Source organism: Polistes canadensis, unplaced genomic scaffold, assembly GCF_001313835.1.
Source record: "Polistes canadensis isolate GaletaPanama2010 unplaced genomic scaffold, ASM131383v1 scaffold_229, whole genome shotgun sequence".
Taxonomy (NCBI): domain Eukaryota; kingdom Metazoa; phylum Arthropoda; class Insecta; order Hymenoptera; family Vespidae; genus Polistes; species Polistes canadensis.
Window position 1 is genome coordinate 226248 of NW_014569776.1, and position 20076 is coordinate 246323.

At 28.5% G+C, this 20076-nt stretch overlaps 4 protein-coding genes across 6 annotated transcripts; 2 read left to right on the forward strand and 2 right to left on the reverse strand.

Moving 5' to 3' along the window:
* Nucleotides 1-242: 242 nt before the first annotated feature.
* LOC106790300 (calcineurin-binding protein cabin-1-like) lies at nucleotides 243-12373 on the reverse strand. Of its 2 annotated transcripts, XM_014755089.1 has the most exons (21): nucleotides 12296-12373; nucleotides 12044-12213; nucleotides 10027-11603; nucleotides 9781-9945; nucleotides 9508-9696; nucleotides 9290-9433; nucleotides 9034-9214; nucleotides 8817-8941; nucleotides 8540-8732; nucleotides 8302-8455; nucleotides 8080-8227; nucleotides 7248-8015; nucleotides 6786-7170; nucleotides 5782-6693; nucleotides 5439-5715; nucleotides 5279-5354; nucleotides 5101-5146; nucleotides 3145-3308; nucleotides 2710-2980; nucleotides 2433-2561; nucleotides 243-2339 (listed from the first exon to the last, which is right to left on the reverse strand). In XM_014755089.1, exons 2-21 carry the CDS (start codon nucleotides 12125-12127, stop codon nucleotides 660-662), a joined length of 7668 nt encoding a protein of 2555 aa, XP_014610575.1. In that variant the 5' UTR covers nucleotides 12128-12213; nucleotides 12296-12373; the 3' UTR covers nucleotides 243-659. The 2 variants fall into 2 exon arrangements, with proteins under 2 accessions (XP_014610575.1, XP_014610574.1); XM_014755088.1 differs by having other exon boundaries at nucleotides 5101-5354.
* LOC106790303 (probable uridine nucleosidase 2) lies at nucleotides 2900-5075 on the forward strand. Its single transcript, XM_014755092.1, has 6 exons — nucleotides 2900-2969; nucleotides 3535-3615; nucleotides 3710-3914; nucleotides 4099-4270; nucleotides 4376-4632; nucleotides 4711-5075. The coding sequence occupies exons 2-6, from the start codon at nucleotides 3554-3556 to the stop codon at nucleotides 5020-5022; spliced, it is 1008 nt and encodes a 335-aa protein (XP_014610578.1). The 5' UTR covers nucleotides 2900-2969; nucleotides 3535-3553; the 3' UTR covers nucleotides 5023-5075.
* Nucleotides 12374-12497: 124 nt separating the features above from the next.
* LOC106790304 lies at nucleotides 12498-14460 on the forward strand. Its single transcript, XM_014755094.1, has 4 exons — nucleotides 12498-12820; nucleotides 13633-13767; nucleotides 13941-14029; nucleotides 14125-14460. The coding sequence occupies exons 1-4, from the start codon at nucleotides 12811-12813 to the stop codon at nucleotides 14236-14238; spliced, it is 348 nt and encodes a 115-aa protein (XP_014610580.1). The 5' UTR covers nucleotides 12498-12810; the 3' UTR covers nucleotides 14239-14460.
* On the reverse strand, nucleotides 13632-20035 carry LOC106790302 (nuclear pore complex protein Nup160 homolog). Of its 2 annotated transcripts, none has more exons than XM_014755090.1 (14): nucleotides 19859-20035; nucleotides 19280-19593; nucleotides 19074-19185; nucleotides 18470-18996; nucleotides 17576-18379; nucleotides 17060-17493; nucleotides 16772-16993; nucleotides 15988-16670; nucleotides 15479-15823; nucleotides 15213-15395; nucleotides 14942-15108; nucleotides 14625-14858; nucleotides 14450-14550; nucleotides 13632-13686 (listed from the first exon to the last, which is right to left on the reverse strand). In XM_014755090.1, the coding sequence occupies exons 1-13, from the start codon at nucleotides 19941-19943 to the stop codon at nucleotides 14452-14454; spliced, it is 4209 nt and encodes a 1402-aa protein (XP_014610576.1). In that variant the 5' UTR covers nucleotides 19944-20035; the 3' UTR covers nucleotides 13632-13686; nucleotides 14450-14451. The 2 variants fall into 2 exon arrangements, with proteins under 2 accessions (XP_014610576.1, XP_014610577.1); XM_014755091.1 differs by lacking the exon at nucleotides 13632-13686 and adding an exon at nucleotides 14170-14251.
* Nucleotides 20036-20076: the final 41 nt, after the last annotated feature.

Below are 20076 nucleotides of genomic sequence, written 5' to 3' on the forward strand. Positions count from 1 at the left end.
TATTCATATACATAAAATCACACATAAGCGTATAAATTTCAAAAGTATAGTTCACATACAAAATACTGACATAAGTATGAATTTTTAACAAATGCGCATGAATTCTTTTTAATAATACATTTTTAGATGATATCTCTATGGTATATACATTTGTATTAAAATAAACAATTAATTAAAAAAAAAAGATATGAATTTTATAAATATATTTATTCATAGAGGTTTATCACATACTCTTAAATCCTTCGTTAACAACCCAAAATAAATGTTCAATTATACATTCTGTAAAGATTTTTTTGTATCCTTGTAAATATTATAGCATTTTAATGACTTATAAGATTAGAAAATAATTCGTGGATCTCAATCTAATAATCTTGATTATCTTGAAAATGGTATTATTATGTAATTTATTACAATAATTCAGTCTTTACATAACAATCATTTATTTGATTGCATAATATATAATTTTTGCTTTATTAACGAAGGATTAAAAAGTAAATTAATTTTTTATTAAATAGATCAAATAGACTCTTATTCCGATAGAGTTGTGCTAATTACTTTTACTTAATTATATAATTTATGTAACATTTACATAGATAACAAAAGACGAATGGAAAAATTTATTACATTATGATAAAGCCATCGAGAATATTATAATTATTTTAATCATCTAACGTAATGATCTCTACACTATCATTTGCAGATTTATCGACTGGTTTAGCAGACTTTCCTCTTGGCAAATCATATAACGTCATACAATCGGAATTCGGCTGCCTCAATGGTTCAGAAACAAGTTTCTTTTGTGGAACAACACTAACCGACGAAGAGAGATTTTTTGTAAAATCTACGTTTGCTTTTATCTGAGGATTTTTTTGTTGAGGTATTATTTCTAAATGTGAATGTTGTTGTAATTGAGACAACATAGAAAGTGCTTCCACAGATGTTGCTTGCGGAAATGAACTTGATAATGGGTTTGGTACATCCATTATACCAGATTTGGGTTTTGTTGGGGGTCTCTTGTAATTAGTGGTTTTAACGCTTGATGGTTTTATTCCTGCTTGTGTTACCGGACTTACTGATATACCACTTAATTCAGCAGGTATAAAAGATGTTTGTCCTAATGATGAATTTCCTGTCATACTATTTACCATGTTGGAAAAATTACTCGACATAATTGGTACACTTTTATTACTCGGCTTTTGTTTTCTTATAGAACTTTGCGTATATGTAGGATACGATCTCTGAGAATTTTTTTTCGATAATAATTTATGTTGCAATGAAGTACCTGATCGAGATGTAGGTAAATTCATTGGCAATGATGGCTTTAAATTTAAAGATTGACTAATCGATGCGTGTGCTACTTGTGGTACTACGTTTGAATTCGATTGATTGCTACTTTTCAAAGGTGCATGTGATAATGAAGGATTATGAGCAGGTTGAGGTTCGGTTAATGATTTTGAAACACGAATTTGAGGGGCAGTCATTTGTTTTGGTGGACTTGTTTTAACTTGTTGAATAATAGATGGCTTAAGAAGCGAAACCTGTGCTGTAGAAGGATGAGAAGTTTTAGAAGTTTGTGAAATTTGAAGAGACTTTGGAATATTAACAGGTAATGCATCAGTTTGCGTAGTTGGCCTACTAGGTTTGCTCTTCTGTGGCAATGCTGTACTTACTGGAGTAATAGATATGTTCGGCCTATCTTTAGTCATTGACATAGTTGTAACAGTTTTAGTCGTTGTTGCTTGATGATACGTTGGTGGTGATCGTGTATTTTGAACGGTAGAATTTGTCAAATTTAATAATTGCTGTACTGTTAATGTGTTAATATTAGTGAGATTATTTATACTACTACTGGGTGTAGTTGTGCTTGAACTGGATGTACTCATTGTTTGTATGTTACTAATGCTACTGGGTACAGTAGCAGTAGTACTGTTTAAACTGTTTGTTAGATTAGATAATGACGAAAGATTCCTTTGATATTGTCTATTAATATACTCCTGGTAATTTCCTATTCGATTTAAATAGTTTATCCCTGGCAAGGGAGCCATCATGTTACTGCTCAAACTAGCAATCATTGCTGATAACACATTTGGATCTACTAGTGGATTCATAAAATAGGGATTCATGAGTGCATGATTTTCTGGTGCAGCTATATAATTTGTAAAAATATTCTTAGAATTAAATTGATTTATATTATCACCTTGTTGCATCGCTTGTAAATATTTATTAACATTGGGTGGCCTTCCTCTTGGTCTACCTGTCGACGTTAAATTCTTGTAAGGTTTACGATTTTGAGATGCTTGAGGTGACGTTGAATTAACTTGTGTTTGAGATGTAGTAGCCTGTAAAAATAATAATAATAGTAATATATAAATGTTATTTCTCTCGCGAACAATTATAATATAATTAATCAATATAAAAATGATAAAAATTACTGGAGTCGCAGATGCAGTCGAAGTTGGTAAAGTATTATTTCCAGGATTACTTGTTGCAGCTATTTTATTAGCTAATATCTGTCGTTGACAACATTTAATAGCCATTTCCAAAATATTACCATCTAAATTCTAAAAAATAATAAGATTTTAATAAAAAATTATCATATATATATATATATATATATATATAATATACAAGTGTTTATGACTTTTGATAACAAGCTTCTTATCATTTGATACTTCATCTTATCTATAAAAATACTATTTTATTTCTTACTTTATTGCCAATGTAGATTTTATATGTGTCGATTAATAGTGAAGAGAATGCTTGTACAGTGGGTTCCTTGGTTTGAAAGTGTTTTTGAACTTGTTGATATATTTTATATACATCCAATAAAACTTGAGTTCTTGAATCAGTTCTTATGAGATGTACACTGTCCATTGTACTGGGTGAACCCATTGTGTGTACTCTACTTCTTAAAGATTGTAAACAAAGAGTTAACGCTTGACGAGATAATTGCTCTCTTTCAGAATCGCGTAAGTATTTCCTAAATAAATTACAATCATATAATATCTTTTTATAATGTTTACATATTATTATAACATTTATTTTTCTCCAATCATTTTAAAGAAACGAGAATCACTTAAATCAATTAGATAAACGTATAGTAATATCTTCATATTTACAATTTTATATTAAGATAAATCTTACTTGTCAGAATCAGGTATCTTCGCAAGCTGAATACACAATTGCATTAACATTCGACTATCATTTGTTTCTTTTAATACTTGCATCAGTAATGTTACACATCTTGACATATGAGATGCAAAACTTCCTGGTCTGTCAATTTCACGATTTGGTATATGCCATATACCCTACAAAATACAATACATACAATTTATAAGTATTTGTAAATAACAATAAAACAATACATACAAACAGTGTAATAAAAAAGTGATCTATAAATACATATACATATATATAATATAATATATATATATGTATAAATTATATACAATGTAATAAATCATAAAATATAGAAAATATCAATGTGAAATTTAGTTTTAATTGATCATTAATCTAGAATATATTTTATTTTAGGTGTTGTTCAAGTTTAATCATGAAAATCTGTTACATAACCTTTATTATAATTCTATACTTCAAATTGTCATTTGACGTTAGGTAATAACTATTATCATATACTTAAATGAATTTAAATATTATTTAATTAAATAACATCATTTTGTATTTAACAATAAATAAATGTTATGTGAAGATATGTTGCTGCACGTAATAGTGTTATAATAGATACGGATCCAGGTAGCGATGATGCACTAGCAATATTATTAGCACTTGCACATGAAAAATCTAGTAACGGGGACTTTAAAGTTTTAGCAATAACATGTACATATGGTAATACGTATTTAGAAAATGTAGAAATAAATGTTCTCAAAATTTTAGAAATAGCTAATAGAAGCGACGTAAGTATTACTTAGTTATTAACTCCTTGCACTATGATTTAACACGTGAAGTTTAATTAATGCTAAAGTTGGTGCTATATTTCATACTTATTAAATCTCACACATTGTTACAGTGCAAGGGGTTAAAACTTTAAAAATACTTATGATTGAAGTAAATAATTTAATATTAACTTATTTTTTTTAGATACCTGTTTATAGCGGAAGTAAAAAATCTCTAATGTATAATTATACTACAACAAATTATTTTGGTAAAGATGGTTTAGGAGATTTTCAATTTGACAAGAATATTACAGGTAAAATAAACAGAACAAAGCATGCATCTATGGCGATAATAGATATGGTAAAGCAATATCCAGGTAAATTCATTTTAAAAGAGTATAAAATCGAATAGAAGATGGTTACCCGTTTATTTTTAATTTGAATGAATTTAAAAATTGATTTTTGTTTTCTTTTGTTTTCAGATGAAATTACTATTATATGTTTAGGCCCTTTAACTAATTTAGCTACAGCTATTATTATGGAACCAAATTTGCAAGATTACGTTAGAAATATATTCATAATGGGTGGAAGTGCAACAGGAGTTGGTAATTTTATGCCCAACGTAGAATTTAATTTTTTCAATGATCCAGAAAGTAATTTTATAGCAATAAATTCTACTACAAGAACACCAGCTGTACTTCTTCCTTGGGAAGTATGCGTCAATCATGAAATATCATTGGTAGGAACTTTACATTCTATGAATTTAAACTATATAACATTATTTCAAAACTAATTATTTTTATAATACTTTTTAAAGAATTGGCGTAAGAATGTTTTTGGAAAATTAAATTCTACTACGGTAGATTTTTTCAACAAAGCAGAAAGAATTGCCCTACAGTCTATGAGTAATTGGTGTCCGACAGATGCAATTGCTATGGCTGCTGTGATATGGCCTGGTTTTATAATAAAATCAACTTTAAAAAATGTATATCCTGTAGTCGATGGTACAGCTCGTGGTTCTATTCTTGTGGATTATATAGAATCTACTGGTAGATTAAAGAATACCAAAATAATTCAGGAATACGATATATCGATGTTCCAACGTGAATTATTACATTATTTTAAATAATTAAATATATAATAAAATATTTAATAATATTTTTCTACGTACTATATGTTAAATAAGTGATAATATAAATAAACTTACACTAAAGAAGTTGGTACTCTTCCTATCTGCAAAAAGTCCTTGAAAGCTTTGTCCAGGATAAAATTGACAATTGTATGTACCCAATAATATATCTTTACATTTAGTAGTATCTTTAGCTGTTCTATTGTTAAAGAAAAAATGAGCAAGTCGATAAAAAGATTTATGATGTTCATTAAACCTTAATATGCACTGTTCCAATCCTGCCAGGCAATATGCGATTAAAGTTGCTACTTCTTCATCAGTCATGTATTCTTCTGTAATTTGAATTAAAAAAAGTATGACGTTATTAAGAAATTAATAAATATTTTTTATACAAGATTTATTTTAAATAATTTTACCTTTCTCTGTGATATCATTGTCTCTCTTTTTCTTCTCGATATCACTTTCAACGGAATCACTATCACTGTCACTAGAACTATCACTTTCAGAACTGTCTTCACTACTACTAGATTCATCACTACTACTCGAACTAGAATTATTCGTTTCTGTAGTTGTTGTTGTTTGCGTTGTTGTAGTACTTTCTTGAGAACCTCTTCTACTTAAAGTAGCTTCTTGCTTAGGAGCAGATATATGCATTCTCTTTTTATCTCCTGCTTTATCTTTTGTTTCCTTATCCTACACAACAAAATAAATAAGAATTTAATTATAATTAATCATAATAATTTAATGATAATAACTTACAGTAGTTTGTAAATCTTCATTTTGCAGCCATTTGCCTTCAAACTTCCTTGTATCGTCGTCATCAAACGAAGATTGCTGCGTTTCCTGGCTCATTTCCATTGCTTGTTTCATAAGAGCATCCATTAAATCTTGCACGTTTTCATTTTTTTTACAAGAATCAAATATGTTTGTTTTAGACACGTCTAATATATTTTTCTTATTTTTCTCCTCTTTTGATTGCATTTTATTAATGTCGATATTCTTCATTGACTCTCCTTTTTTCTTTTGATACCTAGTTTCATTACTTTCATCGCTCGATAACACCATAATATCATCTGTTACCTTTTCCTTTTGCAACACCATGTCACAGACTTTTGTAATTAAATCATCTATCAAAGCTACAACATCCTGCATCAATTGAAGATGAGAAATATTTCCCAATTTTAATCGCTTTGTATTATCATTGGATTGATTATCCAAAGATCTTTTACGGTTTTCCGATTTTAATATTTCACTAGTTCGATTGCCATCAAGGTTTTTATCTTGAGTGTTTCTATCTATAATTTCAATTTCTTCGATACTGTAGGAACGTTGATTAACACAGGCAACATTTTTATAAGTTTCTGATAAATTGTCAAGATCTTTTCCGACAGTAGCTTTTGTATCGGCATCCGAATCATTTTCCTTCTTCTTTTCGCATAGTTTTGATTGAAACTTCATAAAAGATCCTTCGGAACAATTTTTAAGATGCCATTGAAACAATTGGCCTAATGATTTTTTTAAAGGTTTACCTTCATGTTGTTCAAGATATTTAAGTATACTCGCATGAATTCGATAATGCACTTCTAATGCCTCAATAGAAAGATATTGAGGATTTTTATGACTAATTCTACGAGGATACTCTGCATTATTTTCATATAGTAATTTACTAGCCTAAAATTAAGTAAAAATATATATTGAAAATGTTAAAAAAAAAAAACGAAAGATAGAAAATAATAAAATTTGATTAGTATATGTTAACTGACCTGTGCATAACAACTTAGAAATATAGGGGGATCTTCATTTTTCTTTTCCGCTATTTTACCAAGCATATATTGACACAACCATCTTTCATCTTGAATTTTATTAATGTTGTCAATACCATGACATGCCATAAATAATCGATTAGACGATTGAAAACATTGTTCTGCGATTTCTAACATTTCCTCTTTTCTATTTTCTAATACTTCAAATTTTTCCATACTTAATGTATCAGTCTCTTGCTTCAACAATCGTGAACAAAACGAATGAATCATGTAAACGAAACTTCCATATTCAGTCCAGATTATTACATGATTGGGTGCTAATTCAGTAGCATGTCGATAACTAGATTGAGCTATTTTGGCTTTCATTAATAACTTATCCTCGCTTCTAAATAATAAATCAAAAATAAATTCGTTAATGTATGTACATATTGTAATTGTAATTATAATTAAAATAATACTTACATAAGTCTATAATTGGTTAGCCAAATATCTATTATAGTTCCAGTCGACATGGCCAAACCAGCCCAGGAATTTAATCCAGTTGGACGAAGACATAAATCTAATAAGTAATACCTTGCAGCAAGTGTCCATTTGTTATTTTTAAAATAGAAATCACCTAATAGATAATAAATACTAGATATAGAATGCGGTAGCGGTTTCTTGACACATGGCATTTTTTCTTTTTCACCCATAACATAGTCTTTCATTTCTTCGATTATTTGGTTCGGATCACTGTCTTGCGGAACTAATCTAGTTATCTTTTTAAACAATAATTCAGTATCTACGCTTATAGCAGCGAGCCTAGGTGATTCTAATATCGGCATTTGTTTTGGTTTATAAAAATCGAATAATAATTGTGCTCCTTCCCATGTTAATTCCATTTGAGGTGCTCCGTGCTCCTCAAGATGTTTAGGTTTTGACTTATTTAATCTATTCGGGTGTCCATATAAACAATAGAAAATTTGCTCTAAATATTTGGTAAGTTTGTTTTTTATAGTAGTAAATTGTGGAGTTTCCAGTTTGGGTATTATTAGATTCATCGTAAAGAATAAGAGCTTTGCATCATGAAAACAACACCACGAGTGTTTGCCAATAAAATCATGAGCAATAAATAGAATCATTATGGAAGGTGGAATACCATCATCTTCATCATCTGATTCTGAATTATGTGAATTATGTGCTTTGTTTTTATAAGGTGATTCAGACTTTGCTCTCTCTTTATCTTCCTCGCTATAAAATAAAAAATAATTTATCAATAATATAATATAAAATATATTTTAAAGATAAAACTTACTATTGTAAAATATAATGTAATAAAATCCAAGGTAAGACGGTTTCAAGTGGCATCTCTAATGCATTTTCTGGTATATCCAATTGATGACATACTATGTGAACTAAATTTTGCACTAATCTTGAAAGGCAAGATTCTGGTAAATATTTTACTGAAATAATAAATTACCATAGTTTAATATTTAAATATTTAAAATAAACAAAAATACTTGAAAGATTTTCTTACCAGCAAACACACTTATTTCCTTTGTACAAGCTTCTAATTTTTCAAGACAATTAACGACAGAACGTGTCCATTTCTTTTGCTCTGCATCTTCGCAAGCATTCAAATAATTTTGCCATGATTCGTTCAGACAAGCTTCTGCCCATACGTAACAATCCTAAAATATCATTGTTAATTAGATAACAAATATATTTAAACATTATTGATACATTTGAATAAATTATTTATTTAGTAATACAACCTCATAATGTTGAAGCTGCCATAAACTATCCAATAAGATAGCTAATTGTTTATCTCTTTCAATTATATTTTGATTGGCAGACAATAACTTATGTTTTTGCCTTGCGAATTTGAACGTATCTTGTAAAACGCAAGACAATTCTGCATATTTCTTTTCATCGTATAAATGTTGTATCTCACCAAGTTTTTGACTCCTGTTATAAAAGTATTTTTATGGTAATACATTCGAAATTTTCCAATCTAATTGCATAAGTATAATAATGTAATATAACAAATACCTTTGTATGGACTTTAGTTTTTTCTCAACTATTTTAAGACTGATTTGGGAATTACATTTACAATTAGGTAGTATAAGGCAAATATTGTGATTTTTACTTCCCAATATTTTTAATTGATCCATCAGCTATAATATTTAATAATATTTATTAAAATTTCATGTACTTTTATTAACATATTAGACTGTCAATGTAAAATTTAACGTATTAAATTACTTACCAATTCTAATGTTTCGATAACAATTTCCGTATCTCCTTGACATAAAAAGATAGTAGCTTTCAGCCATAGAACTCTTAATAAAATGTAAATGTTTTCTTGATTTGAAAGATCTCCTCGAATGCTGGTAAATATTATATAACCTAATTCTTCTGACGGCATACCAGTTCCCAGTTTGTCTAAACTGTTATAATACTACAATGTAAGCTAGCAAAACCAAAAACAAAAACAAATTACCAATAAAAGATGACTTTTTTACCTTGATGATGCTACCAGATCAGGTTTATTATCTAACCATTTATCTGTATGAAGTTCTCCAAATAATAATGTCATTTCAGCATTCAACTTTAGAATATTGTCATCCAGATCTTCATCGAATGGTGATGGATGCGGAATATGTTGTCTATAAAAGACAAAATAATCATTTCAATGTTGTATATAAACCCTTGTCATCAATTAAAGCATAGATTTATATACCTTGTACATAAATAAGCTTCTAAATATATATCCGATAATTTTTTCGGCCATTCTTGAGCCCACTTTGTACATATGAATTCACAAAATTTTGCTATGATCACCATTAAATTGTTCTTGCCACTATATTCGTTAATAAATGCACTCACATCGACGTTTTCTAATTCTGATCCAAAATATTTTATTTGTTGGCTAAAATAATAAATTAACGCGAAGATATGAAAATAATCTTTAATAAAGTGTTATTACTTTGTAATGAATGAATAAATGATTAACCTTGTATCGGGACTTGGTGATTTAGAACTATCAGAACTCTTAGTTCCTTCTCCCGAGACAGTATTATTTTCTTGATTTACAAATAAATGATATACGTCCATGGTATCCATGGTGTCATCCATACTTTTCGAATGATCATCTTTAGTTAATTTCACCGTATCTGACCTAAAAAGGAATAATAGAAATTGTTAGTTTAAAAAACATTAGTTTCTTGCATAGTATACAAAATATATATAAAGACTTTACAATAACGTGCTTGGAAATATTCTTCTAAGTGTTTCTTCTAATTGAACGTCGTCTCTTTCAGCTTCTCTTCGATTTGAACTACGTACTCGTGCCGATCGTCTCATACTGCTACAACTCCAAGCCCATTGCTGCAAGAAACACAAAGCACTTCTACGTCTTTTTTTTACCTTTTGAACTTCATCCTTTCCTTCAGTTTTTTCATTCGACTTTTCATCTATCTTAGGAGCTTCTGCTGAATTTTCAGCAACCTTGTCATAGATCTTATCATTGGACTTGTCACTTTCTCTATCGCTAGACTTTTCCATAATTATTCCATTATCGGTATTATATGGATCTATCTTTGCTTTTTCTATTTGAGGTTTTTCACTATTACCTTCAGTTTCAGACATTACAGGCTCATCTAATTCGGTGCTTTTTGCTTGGTTCGGTTCTTCAAATTGTAACACATCATTTAAAACATCTAAATCTGAAATTCTTAAAGGATCTTCATCTTCTATTATTTGTATATCCGTTGAACATGATTTTTTATCTTCTTCTATTTCCATATCTATCGTTGTATTCAACACATCGTTTAATCCGTCATTAATTTCTGATCCTTCGAATGCATGATTAACAATTTCTTCTTTATCAATTTTCATATCCTTATCTATGTCGTTTGCCACATTTACATTTGGAGATTGTAATTCTTCTATTTCCATATCCATATTAGTTTCTTGAACATCGCATTCATCATTTTTATCCACAGCTTCGACATTAGGCATATTAACTATTAGTTTAATTCGACTTACAAAGCTTGAAGTACTTTCTACAATAAACCTGTGCATATCTAATAAACTTTCTCCCAAGTCGAGCCACGTATAATTATTTATAGGTTTCCTTAACGTTAATTCTGGCACAGATTTTGGAATAAACTCTGATTTGCACACTTCCGCCCATTTTTGAGCAACCTTTTCTGCTTCCACCAATAATTCCTCCCCTATCATATGATTGTAATCTGTATAAAGCGGCGGATCTAATCTCCAGTCACTGTTATACAATTTATAACATTCTTTTAAACACGGAATAGATTTGAAAATTTGTTCTCTGTAAGCTAAGCCTTTAATGTAATTTGGATCCCTTTCTAATGCTAAAGAAATATATAAAAGACAGTTCATATAGTCTGGAACAGCGTATAGGGCGGTTATGATGTTATCCAAACATGGCCAATGATTTGAATTGCATTTCAGTCCTTGTTTAAAAGATGCACATGCTAATTCTAAATTAGAAATTTTCATAGCCATGGTACCCAATCTGTACCATAAGATTACATCGGAATCATCCAAATTAGCAGCCTCCCAATAATTTTCTATGGCAGCGCCATAATTTCCCCATATGGCTTCGATAGCTCCAATATTTTTGTAACAGGAATATTTTAATGACAACATAGGCCTTGATCTGCCATCGGATACTTCAGGTTTCTCAACTTCATCCAGCAATTCTGTTTCTAAAAGCTCCTTAAAAATATTCAAAGCTTCTTTATGTTTATTATCTCTTAATAATTCTAAGGCTTTATTGTACTCGGTAAGTGCTATTTGTTCCTGAAACAAATTAAATATATAAGGTTATACGTATGTATATTTAATTATTTACAAGTAAACATATGTTATAAACATTTATAACATATGTTTACTTGTAAATAAAGCTCTTCTAATAAAATATAATCATACAAATTTAAATTATAAAATATAAGGTAACGATTAAAATATGATAGTTTTGTACAATACAAAATATAAAAATTACATCCACATGGCAGATGGTTAATTGTTACAAGCTGGATAAAGTTTTCTTCACTTTATAATGAGTAATAAATAAATAGAATAGAATTTAATTACAAATTAGAGAGAAAGAGAATACATTTTAAAAGAAATAAAATAAAGATAATTATAAAATAAAAGTAGCATCTGTGAAAGATAAAAATGATTTAAAGGTTATGTTTAACTTTAAAGTAAATTAAAATAAACAATTAAAAATTATTTACTTGAGCTTCTTTAGTAATCGTAGGCACATCCTCCTCTTCGCTTTCCTCGCTAGATTCTTCGTTAAGTGCCGAGATTTTGATCATTTTCACCTTTTCTTCGAGAACCACAATCAAACGTATAAAACATCAACAAATCAGCCGGTTCTTATCATCGACGCCATATTATTATGCTATGTATGACATTTAAAGAATATCATTTGAACGAGATAAAAAGATAATTTGAGTAGTTAGATTTCACCAAAGATAACTTACTATTTTCTATCGATGAACATACATACATATATCTATCCTGTCACGTACAAACACAATTATCGTATTCTATAATTTATATTATTTATAATCATTCGAAAATAATATTTATATTTAGTATCCCGAATCAAATATATTAATAGCTTAAAGTCGGTGTTTACAAGATTTTCGTTTCAAATAATACTTTGGTACACAGTTCAATTAATACACTGTTGTGTATATATATGCTATACACATATATGTAGATACATGCATATCGTATAGATACGACATACCTACTCTTATTTTTCCATCTCTTATGTTGGAACAGTTATCGAACATCCAACTTGTTTATCTTTTCTTCAGAAGAAGATAGGAAAATTAAAAGCATGTATGTACATATTATTGGATACTGAACAATGGATCTGGTATATATACGAAAGAATAATTAATATAAAGATGAGAAAATTTAAATAATACCAATTGTGACTAAGAGAAATCGTTAAAGTATCTTCATTTTTTAATTTTTATATAGAACGATGTTTTTGGGTATGTATTATTAATATACATTTAAATTAAGAATACCAATATGACGATCAATTAAAGTTTCATTGTAATTGCCCGGTCAAATCATTTAAAATAGTAATCTATATATTTGTACATATATATAAAGGTATATACCATTTTTTCATGCATTATAATTATTAATTATTAACGATTGAAATTTGAAAAGTGATTACAGTAGTATATCAATATATTTATAAATAACTTGGATTTTGTTTTCTTTTATCATTTTTATGCAATATCAATAGTACATATATTTATTATTAGGTAAAATACTTTTCTTGAAATTTTTAAATATTTATCAAAAACGAATTTTAATATTTTATATTTATATATTAAACGTACAAATTAAAAAATAAATTTGTATCAAATTCGTAATAATGACGTTTGTACTTCTGGACTAGAATTGGCTATCATTTTTTGGCGCGAATTATATCAAAATTCAAATCTTTTAAATTAAAATAGTTTCAAAAACATGTATTTTTAATATTGACAAGTAATGTTGGATTATAAAAATATGATTACATTTTTATATATATTTACATAGCATGTTAAAAAGTATTTTAAGTTATAATAATTATTATTATTATAAAACTTAAGTTTTTTAAAAATATGGATTAAATTATTCATTAACAATATTAATGATACGTATAAAAGAAATTGTATTATTGCTGTCACAAGGTAAAAACATACAAAGAGATTAGAAAATGTAATAATAATTTTTTAATAAATTCTTATTATATCTATTGTGTAATATCAGCGACAAGCCATTGATATTAACAATATATACATGACAGGAAACTGGACTATTGATGAAAAACAGTCTGCGGATAATGAAGGTTTTCTTTCTTCTGAAATAACAAAAGATGTCAATGTTACAAAAAGATCTGATGTACCCATTTATTACTTCTACAAAACGCATTGGCGTAATGGTAAAATATATTTTATATATCTGTTTACGAATATATACACAATGTTTACTTTTAAGTTTACAACGGTTTCTTATTTCTTATGTTCTTGTTCATTATTCATATTACTATTATTTATATTTATAATAAGTATGTTTTAATTTTTATTTTCCTATATACTTTAATATCTCCTACAGATGCTGAAATACAGCGACACTATTGGACAGCATCTTTTTTGTTACCGCTCGGTTCAATTTTTATACTTGCCCTAGTAGTTGTATTAATGGTAAAATTTCTTTTTTTTTTTTTTTTATTAATATAGTAATTAATATTAAATTATCTTAACGATTGTTAATGAAATAAATGGATTTTTTATTACAGGTACTATTCAAAAGATGTCCACATATTGTTGCTGCAATAGTTGCTGGAATTCTTGGAATTATTCTTGTATTTGTGACGCTAATATCACTTAACCATCCACCAACGTACTCTTGATACATTTTTGTTGCTTTTTATAAAAGAAAATATACTATCGAGTATTTTTATTGTTGTTGGTAGAAATAAAGACTGATATAATGAGATATTAATTATAAATTTTGGACAATAACGATATTGAATCTGTTCTTTTTAAAATGTTACACAATATTTGAATTTTGATATATGAAATTATGATTTTAAATGTATATAAAAGAAATAAATTACTTACTGTTAACATTTATTAAACATTTTGATACGTATCATATCTTCTGAAACACGATTCAAGATTTTTATGTAATTATCCAGCGTTTCTTGTAACGTTTGATAACTCTGTAATTTTTTAAAAGATGATTTAGTTAAATTACATATTAATAAATTTGTAGAATTGAAAATAATGAATGTACCTCAACATAAAGTAGATCTTCCTCGCTTGCATGTTTGAGTTCAAATAATAGAACTTCCAATGTATTAAATGGTAACCAAACTGGCGGAGCAGTAGCCAATAACGAAGTTTCCAGTCCAAAATATTCTTTTCCGCAACCTAAAACTGCGTTAATATAATCTACTGCCAGCTGACTTGCTTCCAATACACGACCTGTATTTATCATCAGTCTAAGTAATTCGGCAGTATTTCTTTTCTGTAATAAAAGTAAATTATTGTTAATGTTATTTTATCATGACACGTTAAGTATAAAAAAAAAAGAAAGATAATAATAAATACCTTATACGACATTAATAACCATTCTGGTAAAAATGCTCCATCTTGAAGTAATTTCCGAGAAATAGATTTATGAAGATCAGTACTTTTATCTTTTTCATGTTTTTCCAAAAGATACTTTAGCAAGCTCCACGTAGTATTTATAATATTTGAGTTAGTTATATCCATATCTGTGAACAATATTATTATTATTATTAGAAAGAAATGTAACTGTGTGTGTGTGTGTGTGTGTGTAATAATTGTATCGATTATTTATATTTAATTTAGTATTTACCAAAGATATCATTTTGTACAAGCCAGTCCCAAGCTTTTGGATCTTCGTGTTGACTTAATCTTATGCATTGAGATGTCAAACTTTCGAATATTGAATTTTTAGATAGTTTGAACATATCGCATAAGTGTAATGCTGTTGTATATAATCCAATGCTCGATAAAATAACAACGAGTTCGGATGGACCTAGAAATTTTTGATAATTGTTTTTATAATAAAAATTATACATTCAATTTTTTTATATTAATACAAAATATTTATAATCTTACTTGCGTGCGCAATGATATGCGTTTCTGATTTCATTTTAGATAATTTCAATTTTGCATCAACTATATAATATTCTTTCTTTATATCAGCCAACTCCAAAACTTCCACCTGCTTTTTTATTTTATAATGTAAAATCTCTTCACCTTCTATATTTCTTTTCCTATGCGGACTTGTATCTTCCAAAAAGCTTTGTTCGATTACGGGTCTGACGATCCATCTGTATTTTTCACTCACCAAATGTAAAGCATTAATACATGCTAATAAACATTGTGCTTGTCTCAATATAATCGGAGCAGAATGAGACTCTTGACTTAAACGCATTGATTGTTCGTACATTACAGATGCAGCTGTAAAAATAATTTGATATTAGTAAATTAACGAATGACATATAAATAACACATAAACATATTTTATATTTTAAATGTATAACATCGTCGATCGGATTACCTAATCGTATCTTTTCATAATGTATGTATATATATATATATATATATTATAAAGTAAAAATTACCTTTCCTCATATTCCCTTTATTTACATGAAAACTATATAAGAAATTATAATAATTATTTGCCATTAAATCAACACTTCTAGCTCTGCCTTCTACTATTCTTTCTAAATCTTCGTACATATCAACGTAAGGGAATGATACTAAATCAATTAATTTTTTTCTTTCAAATAAAGTTATTATCAATTGTCTCAAACAATCAACTTTTCGTTCTGGATCAGGATTAGAATTTAAACAGTGATAAGCTTCAATGTGATGACCCAATTTAAGATGTTGTATAAATAATATAGAATGGAGAGTTGGCAAATTATGATCATCTTTATCAGCTATTGAAATGGCTGTTTCTGTAAGTTCAATTATGCAATCTGCTGCATTATGTTCTTCAAACAACTTAATTACTTTAAGATAGTATTGAGTTAAAGCATTATTTTCTGAAGTTACAAGAGAATTCAATAAAATATCGGCTAAGAAGGGATCCGTTAAAATTCCTCCCGAAGCTCTTAAAAAATGATCGCAAGCTTTCTGAGTCTCTCCCATTTCTAGTAAAGCGATTGCTAATATAAATTTCCTAGATGCACTGTTCCATTCGCACCAAGTGTTCAGTAATCTAACGTATTCTTGAACCAATAAAAACTGACAACTAGAAAGTAACCATTCAGGAAAAATAAAATTTCCCGATATTGGCCATCTAAGCAAACAAGTTAAGAAAACATGATCAATTAATTATTAAAAAACACAAAACAAAAAATTAAACATAATATAAAAACAATAGGAACATAAAAAGGATACATAAGTTGTGCTATAAGAGTAATATGTGTTAACATGCCATAATGCCATGGTATTAAAGTAGAAGGATCCATATTTGCATTAACCATTAAAGTATGCGCATGTTGCGCACCAATACTACTTATAAATAACTCTAATAGAGACAAAGATCGAAGTTGTCTCTGTCCAGTATTTGTTTTTGAATCCGCAAGAGATAATATTGATAAACGTTGAGAGCTAGATTCACTAAAATATTTCTTAATTAAGAAAAGAATTTATGTTCAAAAGTTGTTTAATTATTATTATACTTACAGTAATGATTGTGTAGGTGAATACGTAGCAGTACATTCGCATATCCACATGACAACATAATATGCTTGCATAAGTACAACTGTTCTTGGTGCTAAAGATGATTTAATTGAATGCAATGATCTTGAATCGAATAATTCAGGTCGAAGTTGTACAAATTGTTGTAAAATTAATAAGCTTCTACAAATAGAAAATCTCAGAAGGGTAATTTGAGCAATACTTTCTGATATTGCTGAGATACCCAATTGACTTCCAAATAGATGACTGACATTTAATAAAATTTTCGAAGCATTTGGACCTTTATTTTCCAATTGCAATTTATTTGGTTGTCCTAAGTCATATGTCAATGCTTCTAACAACATAGCCATTGCGCTAGAAATGTCTTTTATGTTTGCCAATTTACGATAAAGTTCTGATTGAAAATCATAGTTAGACAACTGGTAAAATAATATAAAAAACAATGTTACAAATAATTAAGAGAAATATATTAAATATAATAAAACATACAAATATACTTACAGGATCTTCTGGTTCCAACATTAATTTTGATAGCATATCATCGATAATTAGATCAGGACTTTTCAAATGGTACAATTCTTTTTCTATTCCAGTTTTAAGCTCTTCGGATAATTGTTCTTCCAACATAACTAAACTTGCCATTAATGAAATTAAATCTTGACATATGTCCTCATCTTGCGATAAAATAGGCGTTGTTTTAAAACGGGAGGTGTATGACTTGTCATTACAAAGCATTAAATGTTCTAACGCTTCCATTGGTCTTAACAATGAAAATGAAGATTTTTTTAACAGAACTACGCCAAAAACATTTGGTAACAATAATAAACCAACTGGTCTAGTACCATTCGCATGATATTGAATAACACACGAATAAAATTTAGACCAACAACGATTAGCAATTTCTAAATAGTCTTCATCCGTCAATTCGTAATCCATAACTTCTGCTTGTATTTCTGCTTCTACTGCCACACAAACACGTTCTTTTAACACTGCCGGTGTTAATCTTATATCAGCAATGAAATTTGATTTTCTATAAATACTAAGCGCTTTGGTAATATCCGTTAAAGAAAATTGTCCTGGATGGAAGATGTAGCTAATGTAAGCTTGTCTAGGATCTGTACCAGGATCGCTTAGTATATAATCTCTATCTGGTGGTTGTTCTAAAATAACTGTTTCCCATTCAGAATTGATATGTTTTCCATTTGTTGGTAAATGGGCATGAGTTACTGCAACGCTATCCATGTCTTTTGTTCTCCATACAGCCCATAAATGTGTATTGGTAAATGAAAAGTCTACCAGGTGTTGCTGTAAATATAAAAAAATATATATATATTAATTATTTTAATTATGAATTAATGATAAAATAAAGAAATATTGACAATATTTAATACATACATCTGGTGCAAACAGAGTGCATAGCCTGATAAATTTAAATACACCATTTTCCTGGACAGGCTTAAGAATACTAAATTCACAACTTGTTCCAAACTTCAAAAATGTTCCTAAATACAATTCGTTATTAGAATTCAAACTTTTTCTTAACACGTGGCCTTGAATTCCTTGAGAAGCAATATTATTATCAATCGCAGTATTAGTTACTGCTATACATTGATTTTTGTTACAAGACCACATGCGTATATTGCCGTCTCGACATAAAGCAAATAAATATGTATCATTTCCATAAGTATGTATAACGAGTGAAATAGCAACATTAGCTTCAGAATTACGACCTCTGAAAGCGGTAGCTATACCGCTTAGAAATCTTGGCACTATGGAATCTTGTTTTAAATCATATGTATGTACAAGACCTGTAACCGTGTCTAGTCTTACAAGTAATATCGTTCCTGAATTGTAAGCAAGAGCAAAAAATGCTTCATCTTGTAACGTTAACCATGATGCTGCTGCATGTGACACTGGAGCATCTGTGAAAATAAATAAAAATGTATATTTATTAAAGAGAACGATACCTTAAGCTTCAATAATAAAAATATTTGTTTACTTGTATTTCCAGCACTAGTGATTTGATGAAATGTATTAGACTCGCGTGCACTTTGTGCACTGGCTTCGCTAAATATTGATTGAACGTTAACATCTGCGTGATGTTCTTGCTCCTAGAAACAAAAATTTGTTATCAATTATAAATGACAAATAAAATCAAAAATATAAGCCATTGATTCTTAAACTTGTAGAATTGTAAATTTGTACCTGTTTATGAATTTTATCTGGATGCGAGAATGAAAGTTTATATACACTGGAAACCGTTACTACCAATATAATAACAGAATTAATTGTTTCGTGGATAGAAATACCGTCCAAGATTGGAGTGCCTGTAAATTTATATCTCACTCTATTTTTAACAAGATTGACATCTAAACTCTGTTCGACTAATTCAAGTATATCGTGGGAAATTCTCCAATAAATAAAACGATTACGTGTGAAATATTTGGAGTCATTTTTATAACAATAACCGCCAGCTCTTTCTGGTACTTTTATATCTTGTAAAGTGCTTTGACTTCCACCTAAAAAAACAATATAACTTGTATTATTTCATTCAAGAAACATGTCAAATAAAATGATGCCGGGTAGGCATGAAAAATTGTGGTTAAGTAAACTCGTTGAAAAATTTTTCAAACAATCATTTATAATATACAATAATCGTGTACAAATAAAAGTATTAAATATGTGAGGTGGTAGTTTTGATGTTTGTGTCAATTTTTACATTGAATTTTGTATAAATATACATGTCTTTGATATGAGCTATTGTTTAAGGTTATGCACACTTACCCGTACTTAAAATAATTTCCTTCCATTTCGTATGTAAAGTCTGATCTGGAACAACCTCTCGATATCCTAAAGAATATTCTACCATATTTTAATTTGAAACACACAATAAAAATCTTTATCTTTTAATACACATCACAACATTCGCAGACAAATTTTAGCGGGTATCGAACGCGGATATTTTCCGGTAACCTATATGACTGATACATGAACATAGCTTT

Excerpts from the sequence above, each read along its gene's own strand:
- LOC106790303 (XM_014755092.1), top strand. The coding sequence starts at position 3,554 with ATGAAAATCTGTTACATAACCTTTATTATAATTCTATACTTCAAATTG. Across the intron at positions 3,915-4,098 it reads AAATAGCTAATAGAAGCGAC|ATACCTGTTTATAGCGGAAG; the intron begins GTAAGTATTACT and ends TATTTTTTTTAG. Across the intron at positions 4,271-4,375 it reads TATGGTAAAGCAATATCCAG|ATGAAATTACTATTATATGT; the intron begins GTAAATTCATTT and ends TTTTGTTTTCAG.
- LOC106790300 (XM_014755088.1), bottom strand. The coding sequence starts at position 12,127 with ATGATCAAAATCTCGGCACTTAACGAAGAATCTAGCGAGGAAAGCGAA. Across the intron at positions 8,733-8,816 it reads AAACTAAAGTCCATACAAAG|GAGTCAAAAACTTGGTGAGA; the intron begins GTATTTGTTATA and ends CTTTTATAACAG. Across the intron at positions 2,981-3,144 it reads AAGATACCTGATTCTGACAA|GAAATACTTACGCGATTCTG; the intron begins GTAAGATTTATC and ends TAATTTATTTAG.
- LOC106790304 (XM_014755094.1), top strand. Across the intron at positions 13,768-13,940 it reads CAAAACGCATTGGCGTAATG|ATGCTGAAATACAGCGACAC; the intron begins GTAAAATATATT and ends TATCTCCTACAG. Across the intron at positions 14,030-14,124 it reads CCCTAGTAGTTGTATTAATG|GTACTATTCAAAAGATGTCC; the intron begins GTAAAATTTCTT and ends TTTTTATTACAG.
- LOC106790302 (XM_014755090.1), bottom strand. The coding sequence starts at position 19,943 with ATGGTAGAATATTCTTTAGGATATCGAGAGGTTGTTCCAGATCAGACT. Across the intron at positions 18,997-19,073 it reads CACTAGTGCTGGAAATACAA|ATGCTCCAGTGTCACATGCA; the intron begins GTAAACAAATAT and ends TTATTTTCACAG. Across the intron at positions 15,109-15,212 it reads TGTACAAAATGATATCTTTG|ATATGGATATAACTAACTCA; the intron begins GTAAATACTAAA and ends TATTGTTCACAG.